Source organism: Xyrauchen texanus, chromosome 23, assembly GCF_025860055.1.
Source record: "Xyrauchen texanus isolate HMW12.3.18 chromosome 23, RBS_HiC_50CHRs, whole genome shotgun sequence".
In the NCBI taxonomy this organism is placed as follows: domain Eukaryota; kingdom Metazoa; phylum Chordata; class Actinopteri; order Cypriniformes; family Catostomidae; genus Xyrauchen; species Xyrauchen texanus.
This window is the reverse complement of record NC_068298.1, coordinates 38047585-38059886: the sequence shown is the minus strand read 5'-3', so window position 1 is coordinate 38059886 and position 12302 is coordinate 38047585. Positions and strand designations below refer to the sequence as shown.

At 36.8% G+C, this 12302-nt stretch overlaps 1 protein-coding gene across 1 annotated transcript; it reads right to left on the bottom strand.

The window, feature by feature from the left end:
* Positions 1–2420: 2420 nt before the first annotated feature.
* On the bottom strand, positions 2421–9329 carry LOC127663483 (kazal-type serine protease inhibitor domain-containing protein 1-like). The gene is made up of 4 exons (XM_052155081.1): positions 8918–9329; positions 5094–5254; positions 3928–4075; positions 2421–2542 (listed from the first exon to the last, which is right to left on the bottom strand). Exons 1-4 carry the CDS (start codon positions 9327–9329, stop codon positions 2421–2423), a joined length of 843 nt encoding a protein of 280 aa, XP_052011041.1.
* Positions 9330–12302: the final 2973 nt, after the last annotated feature.

Sequence of the window (12302 nt, the reverse complement as noted above, 5' to 3'; positions counted from 1 at the left end):
CTGTCTCTGTTTCTCGCTCTGCCCAATTGTGTTTCGCGCTCCCCAACAAACGCCTCTTGAAGAGCAAATCATTCCAATTTGGAATTCATTTTCAAAGAGCTTTTAAGAAGACGAATATGAGAGCCACTTATTTTAAATGATCCATTTATTAGTCGTATCACTTACCTGCCTTCTGAATGGCTATAAAAAATGCTCACCTGCCACCAAGAGTCTAAAAATAAAAGGCATACTGAAAGCTTATACAAGCGTTCATTAGGGATCACTGCTTTCTCACCGGCGGTGGCGGCACAGGGGCCAGCCGCGCTGAAAGCAAACACCTGATTGGCCGAGCATCTCCCCCTATGAGCTGTTGTCACCTATCCGAGCTCTGGTGAGCAATTACCTGGCCTGTCGGAATCCTAGCCGGACAGATTGAATTCTGATTGATTTCTGCCCAGGAAAGAGGAGAGAATTTAAAGGTCTTCTTTTTTTAATTGGGTATTTGGTGTGTGCTGATGTGAGGAGCTTGTTCTTCCCCGGGGATCCTTTATGGGGCAATAATGGCGCTGAGAAACAGCCTGGTCTGCTCTCTCCCTGGAAGGCCATAACCCCGCATTTGTCCTGAGTGCTTTTCTATTATGCATTGATAGCTAAGCATCAATCAATAGGGGAGGGAAAAGAAAACCCAGAGAAACCAACTTAAGTGTAAAATGCCTCTTAATACCACAGCTTTCAAACAACTTAACCTGGGGGCTTTTTTTCTGCTGAGCATCTTTGAGAAGATACAAGTGAATAGAGATGTAATGTCTTATTCAGAGGGAATGAGTTCAAGGTGCATGATATGCATGATATGGCTGTTTTGGGGATTTTAAAGAAGTCCAGGTGACACTTTACCAGGGCTAGATTGGTAATCTGATTTATCTGGTATTTTCCCGGTGGGCCAACGCACTTTGGGGCCGATCAGGGGCGGACTGGCCATCGGTAGAACCGGGACTGAGCTGAAATGAGATTCCACATTATGCAGAACGGGCCACGAAATGGCACCTCGATATGCCGAAGAGGGCAACGATATGCAGAAAAGGACAGCACACACTTTTGGGCCAGATTCTATGTAAAATCCCGAGCCGATTTCTCTTCCCAGTCCACCCCTGCATTTTACATAAAGGCTTTATAAAGTGGTTTATTAATGACTAATAAGTTGTTTTAAATGCATTATAAATAATTTATATATGGTTATACCAACATGATTAAAAGGGTGACATGTTATAACATGTTATACATGCTTAATAAATAATATATTATTATACTTACACTACCGTTCAAAGTTTAGGGTCACTTACTCATTCATTTCTTTATTCACATTTAGAATAATAGTAAAGTCATCAAAACTATGGAATAACATAAATGGAAATATGGGAATTATGTTATGATCAAAACTGTGTTATATTTTAGCATCATCAATGTGGCCATACTTTGCCTAAAATTTGCAGACATGTACATGTACATTTTCTCAAGCATCTTCTTGAGGTATCACCCTGGGATGCTTTTTAACAGTATTGAACAGTAGTGTATACTAATCACAAACACAATATTTCCCAATTCATTATGTTGCAATGCAGCAAAGACAAGACTATTATAGTGAGATGAAAAGGAGGGATATTTATTTGTATTTATATTCATAACTGTTTTGTATCAACTCACTTGTATGTCACTTTTCTTGTCATGATGAACTTATCTAGTCCTACTTACCTAAATTCATCTGCAAAAACACTTTTCAGCTCTTCGTGCTCATTCACAGCATATATCATTTAATAAAGCCTGATGACCGTTAAACCATATTGATCTTTATATACCAAGGTTTGTAATGTTGTCAACTCCTTTAAGGCTATTTAATGCTTCATATGTGTTCATTTCACATTAAGGTACATTTCATTAGTTATTAATGTTGAAGAAGTGTTATTAAGCATTTATAACTTGTGAGGTAAAATGGCTCACTTTTTATTCATGTTGTAATAAATGCATATAAATGATTTATAATGCATTTTTAAAGGACTTATTAGTCAGTCATGAACCCCTTTATAAAACCTTAACAAAGGAAGCATCAGTGTAAAGTGCCACATAAGTCCAGAACACAGACATACTGTATTCACATTTGCACAATGGCAATATCAGAGATTTCAGGGATGTGAAATTGTGTACGATAAGAACTTTTCCAGGACTCAATAAATGAACACATCAGTTAATCAACTATTTAATTAAGGTCTGTTTGAAGTACAATCATGAGTAAATACAAATTATTTGGATTTATATACAATGCTCACACATAAACATAAACCATGAAGAGGGCGTCAAATATTGTAGGAGTAAAAACTTAATGCTAGCCTAAATTTAATCATAAAAAAATCTGTTTTAAATGCTATATTTTTTCTAATATTTATATCTTACGAATACATATTTCCACTTGGCTGGCCCTCGTAATCTTCATCATCTATGTTCTCCTCTTTGTCCAATATTTGATAGACTCCTTTTTCATTCTGCTGGAGATCCTTGTTCAGCTGAGTGCCTGGATAATATAAAGAGAAAATAAAATTAGTATATCTTAAATATGAATGCTTGCAAAGAGGTTAAGGGCATGTAAATAGGTATACACACACACACACACACACACACACACACACACACACACACACACACACACACACTTTAAATCTATTTTCTTTCCATTTTCCCTACAGTAACCTTTAGAACCTTAAATTGCATCTTATAGGAGTTTCTGTCCTATGTACAGAGTCGCCTTTCACTCCCACCTATCCCAGTTCAGAGCAGTGAAGACGTTCTGGGAAGTGAGGGATGTGGGAGGCAGTCACTGCTAATGCAGATAAGGTAAAAACAGCAGACCCCCCCAGAGTAAGAGATAACAGCCAGACAGTCAAAGCAATGACCTGCCACATAATACACAAGCATTTCCACCCCTTCTCTCTTTCCCCACTAAATCTCCCCCCATCTCAGGGCCCTTTCGACCTCCTGTCATTACCAGCTTTTACGGTCCGGCTGGAGAAAGCCCCTGACTGTTGTGCGGTTATCGTCAGCTCTGTCAGATTCTCGGAAGGCCAAGTTCAACTTTACCAATGAGGAGATGATAAGCACTGATAGTAGAGTATGGGAATCGATCAGTTTCCAGTGTTGGTGCATTCGTATGACTTTTTTGACCACTCCACAGACCACAGATGGAACATGAATAACATGGTGGACATCTGCTGGTAGTGTGGATGGATAGTTTTTCATTTTAAAATAAGAAATTATCAAATTCAGACAAATGAGTCTATATATATATATATATATACACACATTTTATAACGAACATATTTCAACTTTTTTCTTTTGTTATATGAAAGTCTTTACTAAATTGAACTGAATTGGAAACTTTTTACTAGGCCTTCATCGTTTATGTTTTATGACTGTTTTAGCCTTGTCCCAGAACCAGACATTCAATAATTAAACTAACATAAACATAAACATAAAAATACTAATTATCACATGTTTAAAACTATGATTGTCTACACAAAGAGTGAAATAAACATAATCCATTGCTATATTTAATGTGTGAAAATTATTATTATTATTATTTAAAATGTTTTTATTTTTTTTAAGTTGTATTTTTAGTTCCTCTATAAAAGAGCAACCTCTGAGCAATAGCATTTGTCTCTGGGTAAGTATGTGTGCCAGTCGGAAACAGTCTTTATCAAAACTTTGGGATTTGTGTGTGTGTGTGTGTGTGTGTGTGTGTGTGTGTGTGTGTGTGTGTGTGTGTGTGTGTGTGTGTGTGTGTGTGTGTGTGTGAATATGTGAATCCAGCCTCCAAAATTGTTATTTCAGCTTGTTGACCTCTGACCTTGTTTTTCTAATGGCAATGTGTCTGTGTTTATAAATGTGTGTTCTCAGACATACCTGTGTGTGTAACCTGTAATCTGGCGGAGGCAGAGACTTCTCCGAAGGCGTTCCTGGCGGTACATGTGTACACACCTGCATCGTTCGGACCGACTCCCTGAATCTGTAACCAGCCGGTCAACTCAAACCGCCGAGGGCCTCCACGGGCCTGTAATTATGCAGAAATACACTGTTACGCACTAAACCAGAACTGTTTGTCAGAGTGAGAAAGAGAGAATGTGTCTAAGGTAAACCTGGTGTGAGCTAGTTTGTCTGCGTGTAAGTAGTTGAAAAAATTGTCACACTGCAGGACCATTTCAAATTAATTACTGAAGGAAAAATGTCAACAAATGTAAAAAACAAAAAATCTCTTTGGCTGATCTTGATTCAATCGTGGAAAGTGGAAATCATTGGAAAATTACCATTTTATTTTAACTTAAATACTTAAAGTAGAGGACATTTAATTGAATCAAGTAAACCCTACAAATTTAACATGACGAAATAACTCAAATGAAAGTCTTTCTGTGATATACTAGCTTGGACAGGAAATGTTAGCATGATAAATGCATGTTTGTGGGAAACACTACTGAGTGCATCTTGGTCATCATGTCATGGTTAGCACATCTATTGCTCAATTGATGTGCAAATCCCCCTTTATATTAATCAAATGCACTGAAAATAAACACTTAATTGAAAAATTTACTCTCCCTATTGACTCCCATGCAAAGCATGCTGGGAACTAGAAAACCTCTGCCCAGTTTCAGTCAACCAAACCAAAAATATCCATGTTGTCCCAACACACATGGATTAAGTAATGCTTATTTAATCATTTAATCCAATCGGTTAATTTAAGTTTGCTTTGTTACATTACATTTTTGAGTAATATGAACATGGGAGGATTCAGTAAAACTGATGATAGTTAAAATTCATTTTTTGGGGGATTTTCTAAGATATACGTTTTGCCCTAAACATTTATACAAATGTCAATCTAAAGTCTTGATGTTATGTGTCACGTTATGAGTCAAATTAGTGCAAAACTATTTTTTTCTGTTCAAAACTTCAGATATATAGACATGAAAAAACGTGACTATGTGACTTCCATCATATGCAGACTTGTAGAGAAAACAAGATCTTTACATTAATATTCTGACCTTGTTTATCGTTCAGCTTCCTGTGTGTGCACATACCTGTACAGCCCTGCTTGAGTCATCAGCAGGAAAAGAAACAATATTCCCCTCTTTGCTCCACAGAATCGAGGCCAATGGATATGACGACACATCGCAGGAAAAGATGACGTCACTTCCTTTGGGTGTGATGATGTCAATGGGAGCATAAGTGATCCTCGGCTCTGTAAAATGAGGAAGATGGAGAACTTTGAAGATCTAACATTGCAAATTATCTAGAAAAGAATTACTAAAAAAAAAAAAAAAAAAAGATTTTCTGTTAAAAGGCAAACCAAATCAAATCTGACTACTATTGTTTGTTTCTTTCACATTAGCTTCTGTATTCTGTAGGAGCCATGTGTGCTGCTTGTTTGTTTACTTGGTTAATTACCCCAAGGTGAGATACTGAACACTTACAAGCTGCTAATCTTAAACATGACAGTGAAACAAATACAATCTAACGGCTCACTTTTCATCATCGCAGCTGAACAAGTAGATTTTTTTGGCCTATTTTCATGATAAACACTTTTAATTGAGGTGATAATGTTGGCACTCAGCTACATGTCCATGACAATGCTTTCTCCTGTGAGGACATTTACATGTACATTTACATTTTCAAAAGCAGATGTATTCTTACCAAAATGGTGGAGGTAGCTGAGAAAACAAATCAAGTTTTAAGACTAAATCTGTCCTGCAAAAGCAAAAGACCTTAACTCACTAGAGTGTGAAACTGAGAAAAATGACTTTAAAGTTTATGTTTTGTCCAGACAAACGTATTATAGGTAGGACTCCCAAAATTTCACAACTAGTTGCTATACAGAAGAAATGTTTGTATGCAAAAAATCTTGAGCTCAAAATTGACCTTTGACCCTTGTTTGGCAGTTAATGTACTCTGCCTTTGTATCATGTGCCAAAAATCAGGAGTCATGCAAAGGCAAAAGGCAGTAACTGACATATAATCAATATTTACTTGCTGTTTACCATACTTACATCCATTATAAGAACACCTAACCAAGGTCTAGTCATCATGGTATTTGTTTTAAATTATATAGAAGACCTTTGGTTGTTCCTATTTAGTGCTATAATGATCAGGATAGTGCGGCAACACTAACACAGTTAAACAGTATAACAGACAAGTTACTTTGCAGTACAGTATGTACAGTATGAATAAATACAATACATATTTTCACAATAAAGATAATTTAATTATAATTGAATACAAAGGTATATGTATTTAAATGCAAGATATAGAGTAATAATTAATTAAACATTGGACCAATACATTAGAGATTAGAGACTGCTCATTCCAAGTTTTTTACTGCGCCCAAATAAAATCTTACTGAAAGCTCATTTTTGAGATATCAACCTAGAATTTGGAACACAACTTGTCCATAGGTATATATGACAAAGCATTCTTGAAATACAATCATTTAAGTTTGGATAGTGATTTTCATGTCTATGCGAAAAAAGGGGGAGGGGTGACAGTTAAAGGGTTAAGGGTTAAGGGCCACAAAACTGCTCAAGATGCTCAGTCAACGAACTCAACTTGGATTACTACTTTTTAATTCTGAGATAATATAGACAGAGTATACCGAAAAAAAGTTGGAATTACTTTTACTATTTAGGTTAGCCTACTTTGTATGGACGTTAGCAATAACCAGCTGTAAAATCTGACGTGAACACCTGCAAGAAGGAAATATGGCTCAAACATTGGATTGTTGTGGATACAGCAGATGACGTGCATTGCTATGGATTATATCTTCTATGGATTATATCGGATTGCATGGAAAGGTAGGATGCCTCTGTATTTAATATTTGGTTTTCAGCATCTGATGTGAGGCGAGTGTCAGCGTCAACGTTAGCGCTAATTTACGTGACACAGATTAAATTTAGCAAGCTCCGGGCTGTCACTGACATTGACAGATCTGAACCATCGCCCTATCACATCGCTATCACAGAGTAATAATACAAACAAGCAGTCGGCAGTCTACACTTTATTTCAGAGATGTGTCGTGTGTATGTTACGCGGTTTGGTGACAATAAAAGAGCGGTAATCTTTGACAGTATGACAAAGCCAGAGTACAGTAACATCACAGCGGCACCGTAACATATCTCTTGATGCCAGGCGAAACAAAGTCAGAACACCTTAACTCAAATTCAGCGTGCCGGAACAAAGGCTAAGAGCCGTAACAACTGTTATGGCGTTCTGCTGTGGTTTCTCGTATGGTTTTGGATGTTACGGTTGTCATAGCCCTTTAATTTCTCGTTAAAACAATCAAATTGACTCACGATATTTATTCACATGATAAAGGAGGTCTTGAATACCCCAAAAATGACATAACTCATATTTGACCAAACATGATGTTACAGCGTTTTGCCTTTGTAGGGCAGAAATAACAAAAGGAAATAAGAAAACAGATAAATGTAATTCCAAAACACTGTGTAGCTAATAAAAAATGTGAATCTCACAAAAACATTTCAAGAACAAGTTTGAGCCATATATCACTCCAAAAACTAAAGAAAGAAATTAATAATATTTTTTATTTAAAAAAAAAATAGAGATTTTAATACTTACTATTGCATTATATGACAATTCTCAATTTCAAAATGCAAATGCAAAAAAAAAAAACACTTTCATTACTGCAATAAAAAAATATATTATCACAATGTAATAATCTCATTCTGATTACTACAATGCAAAAATAAATATATAAATAATAAAAAAGAAACTGCTCATTACCGCAATGTACAAAATGTTTTCTCATAATCATAACACCAAAATAAATAAAGAAATGGCTCATTATTGTTACGCAAAAAACACTTTTCCTCATAACTGCAATGCCAGTATAAATAAATAAATAAGTAAAGAAATAAATTGCTCTTATTGCAATGTAAAAAAACTATTTTCTCATTACTGCAATGCAATGCAAGACAAAAAAGTAGTCTCATTATCGCAATGCAGAAAAAAATATTCTCATTGCTGCATTACAAAACACTCATTCTTAGTTCTACAATGTAAATAGATGTATCATTATCATTACCGCACTGCTAAAAAAATGAATTCTCATTACTGAAATGCAAAAAACAAATTCTCATTATTGTAATGCAAAAAAACTACACTTATTATAGTAAAATAAAGCAACTAATTCTCATTACCACAATGCAAAAAAACATCACTCTCATTAATGAAGAACAATATAGTATCTAAACTGTACCATACTTATACAGTATTACAGTAATGAGAATATAATGAGAATCACCATTGAGAACAATGTAAATTACAAAAAAACATTGACTGTAAAACACCCAGCTGTATTATGGTAACAAACCGTTTTGGGAAAATATCCTTAATTGTCATAGGATTAAAAGAATAGTTTATCCAAAACAATTATCACATCAATTATTCAGCCTCATGCCAACCCAGATTATGTGACTTTTTTTCTTCTGATGAGTTTATTTTTTTCACTCTCATATGGATTACTTTTATGCTGCCTTTATGTACTTTTTGTTCTGGTCACCATTCACTTGCATTGTATGAACCTACAGAGCTGAGATATTCTCCTAAAAATCTTTCTGAAAGAAAGTCAGACAAATCTGGGATGGCATGAGGGTGAGTATATGGTGAGAGAATTTAACTTTTTGGGTGAACCATTCCTTTAATGTAACAATGCAAAACATTGTTAATGGTCCTAAAACAGGCTTCACATTCTGTGTGCAAAATAAAAAAAATGTATGTGGCCTGGACATGTTTTCATGAGATTTACCCAGAAACCACCAAAAATGTACCAATAAGCATGCAAGTAACAGTTCTTTTGACCATTTTCGAGTAGAAATGGAAAGATACTCACTTGCCTTGCAGGGTCCGTGATGTACCATTGTCAGCATCTGCCCCTTGCTTTGCTTGTGTTGGGCCACCCGCAATTGACATACATTCTTATATGTCTTCCCATTTGAACCACAAATAGCTTCTTGCTTGGTGCACACGCAGATCGCTCTGGGTTCACCTGCTTTGTTTCTGTGTGGAGCTCTGCAGCGAAGACCTTCAGCACAATGCCCGTATAAAGTAGACCTGGTTTGGGGCTCTGGGTCACACAGTTGCCCCTCGCCGTTCCCACATTCCCAGCCCTGCAGCTGCCTGACATCTGGGCACCACTCAGGGTGGCACTTTTTAGGGCACTCCTCCCCTGGTTTAATGCTCTTCTGCCAGTCGAAACGGTCTACATGCTCTAGATAGTAAGAGTCAGATATTGAAGCAAACATCAATACTAGCATGGCTGGTAAAAAAGCCATAGTGAGTGTCCAAGGTTATACTTGGCCAAAGTCACCTAAAAGTTACTTTTTAGGACAATGTCCCTGTCTTTAGTCTCAGATTAACAGGCTAACAACTGCACTCTCGAGGGGCTTGAGTTGAGTCCTCACCAGTCACTGGGTCTGATGTAATTCCCAAAATACTGTCTAAAACGTTCCAGGATTCCCGCAATCAACAGCAAAGCTTTTTGTCCTGTGCAGTCCTCAAAGTGTCCTTATGAATTGATCTGTGTTGCTGTGACACAGTCAGACTTAACAGAGAAAACAAGAGTGCAAGAATACAACAAGCTGAAGAAGGAGAGATATGGGTGAGAATGAAAACATTGAGGAAGGTCTAACCTTGGTGACCCCCTCTTAAACTGCAGGGTGCCTCCCCCCATTTGCCCAACAAAGTGAAGAAAAGGTGTAAACTAGGAGATGAGCAACAGCCAATCAGAATAATTCATTCCGAGTTGGGGGTTGAAATCATAGGTTTCCAACCAAACTAGATAAGATAGCAAAACAGGTCATACATTAACCCCTTATAAACCTGGTCCGAGGTAGAATCTGATCTCCCCAAAGCTGTTTTGCACATAATGAGCTAGAAAAGTGTGTCTTGCGCTGCTCTGAAGGCAGACAGTGACCAGGGGCTGTCGAACTCCAAAAATGAGTTTGTATGTTGTCCATAAGACTTGTACACGATTTTCCAAGTCTTATGATGGAAAAAGTAAAATTTTAGTCTTTCCAGCATAGTCTCAAATCAACATAAAAATTTGTACAAAATGGCAAAATAGTAAGATATTGTTCAACTTGGCTTATATGAAAACGTACAACTTGTATACCCATAGAGATCAACTAATCAACAAACAGAATTTCAAATCGATACACTACAAGCATAAAATTTGAGCTAGCCTCCTATCCACCACTTTTTTTTGAAAAGGAAAACGTCTGTTTCTGGCGTTCTGGCAGTGGCTCAGGTGGTAGAGCGGGTTGTCCACTAATTGCAGGGTTGGTGGTTTGATTCCCGGCCCACTCGACTCCACATGCCAAAGTGCAAGACTTGGGTTCTGGAATACTTCAAGAAAACGCAACCCAACTTTTTAGAGGATTAAGATTTGTAGATAGTTTAGGTAAAAGTGATTCTGCAGTAGCTAGCCTAACCTAGCATATGCCTGTCCCAATACATAAATGAAGCACATTGCTAATATTTAATAACCTAACTGTTGCAAAAGTAATCAGTTCCAACATGATGACAACACTCAAAGTACAAAGACATGCCCATCTTCACAATTTCTACAGACATTGCTTATCCCGTGCGAACTGACAGTACATTACAGATGTCAGATGATACTATATTGTCAGCAACAATTACAGACACATGTCCGTAAAACTAATCCCATCCGAATAGGGCTTTACAGTACACATATAAAAGGGACAGTCAGACTTTAGGGTTAACCCTATAACCTATAGGGTTAAGTGCTTTGCTTTAGTGTATAAAGATGATTGCTCATGTCTCGCTCCTTATGAGTCTTGAACCAGCAACCTTTAGTTTACCAGTCCTAGGTTTTGGCCAGTATGCCAAACCCACCCCATAATGTACCAGTTCTACGCATCATTTCATAATCTTTAATATTCCTTTAAAAAACATACCATAACTGGTCCAGACCTGTTGTTGGAGACCTACAGGAAAGACAAAACAGGCCTCGATTACTAATGAGCTTATCGGAGCTGTGAGAGAAAACGAGAAGTCATTGGGCTTTTCAATCTCACTAATATCTTTAGTTTATCTGTTGCTCTCACCTCTCCACTTTGAGCCAAAACAAACAATTAGATGGCCATTAAGGGGCCATTGTTAATTGTAAATAATCCATCATTAATATTGATTAGCTGTGGCGAGCAGATCTGATTCACTCCGTACCTCCTAATGAGTGGGTCTTAGTGGGTTAATTGCTTCAGGCTATTTCCACTCGACACCGGGGAGGTTGTAGCGCACTCTGGAGTGTGTCTGGAGTTTGTACTATTAACTAACGCAGATTGAACATCCAAGATAAGATCAGACCCCACTCCAATTAACTGTTTCTCACAGAATCTCTCACATAGTTACAGTGCAGCATTTCCATCTCATTCTGTTCCTGTGCAAGAATGAAAGGAATAGTTCATCCAGATCTGAAGATATTGTCAAGGCGTCTTCATGTGCCAAGTTTGACAGTGCGCAATTGAGATTTGAAAGCTGTGGCCGAGGGGATGATTTCAGTAAATAATGACATTAATTTCTGTCAGTTCATTCTACAAAGAAATGTTTATTGGAATATAGCATATAGCACTGGAGCTTCATAGTCCCTTCATTTTTTTGGCATTTAACTTAACAATACATGTTGTCACTGTAATAAGACAGCCTTCAAGACACCTCCTTTTTTATTGAGTGCATTGTTAGGAAGCATTACTCTTCCTGACTGTACGGTCATAATTTGTTGCTGTAAGGCAGACCAGCTGTCTGCAATCGTGCACACTCTTATTGAGATAATGTAAAGAAAGTATGCTTCGTTTTCTCCCAGAAAGTGAGCCTGTAGAACATGACATCTGTTTTTGATGGTTTGATTTTGAGAGGGTGTTAAAATTTTGTCAAATGTGGTCAATATTGTCAGTGTCAAAAATACTTATTCGGGGACTGGGTGAATCTAATACAAATACTTAAATGCCCAGGTCATATTTGAATATACAGTATATATATATATATATATATATATATATATATATATATATATATATATATATGTTTTATGTTTCAGTTCATGTTGTCCTTATTGACAATGTTGATTCTCATTTGATTCTTATTACTATAATAAAATGACTCAAAGGCACTACAACAAATTCTACTGTGATGTGTAAATATAATTCAATTAAAATACAGTTCATAAATTCAAAAATAAATTGAAATTAAGCAGA

Excerpts from the sequence above, each read along its gene's own strand:
- LOC127663483 (XM_052155081.1), bottom strand. The coding sequence starts at position 9,329 with ATGTTTGCTTCAATATCTGACTCTTACTATCTAGAGCATGTAGACCGT. Across the intron at positions 5,255-8,917 it reads TCACGGACCCTGCAAGGCAA|AGCCGAGGATCACTTATGCT; the intron begins GTGAGTATCTTT and ends CTCATTTTACAG. Across the intron at positions 4,076-5,093 it reads ACTCAAGCAGGGCTGTACAG|GCCCGTGGAGGCCCTCGGCG; the intron begins GTATGTGCACAC and ends GCATAATTACAG.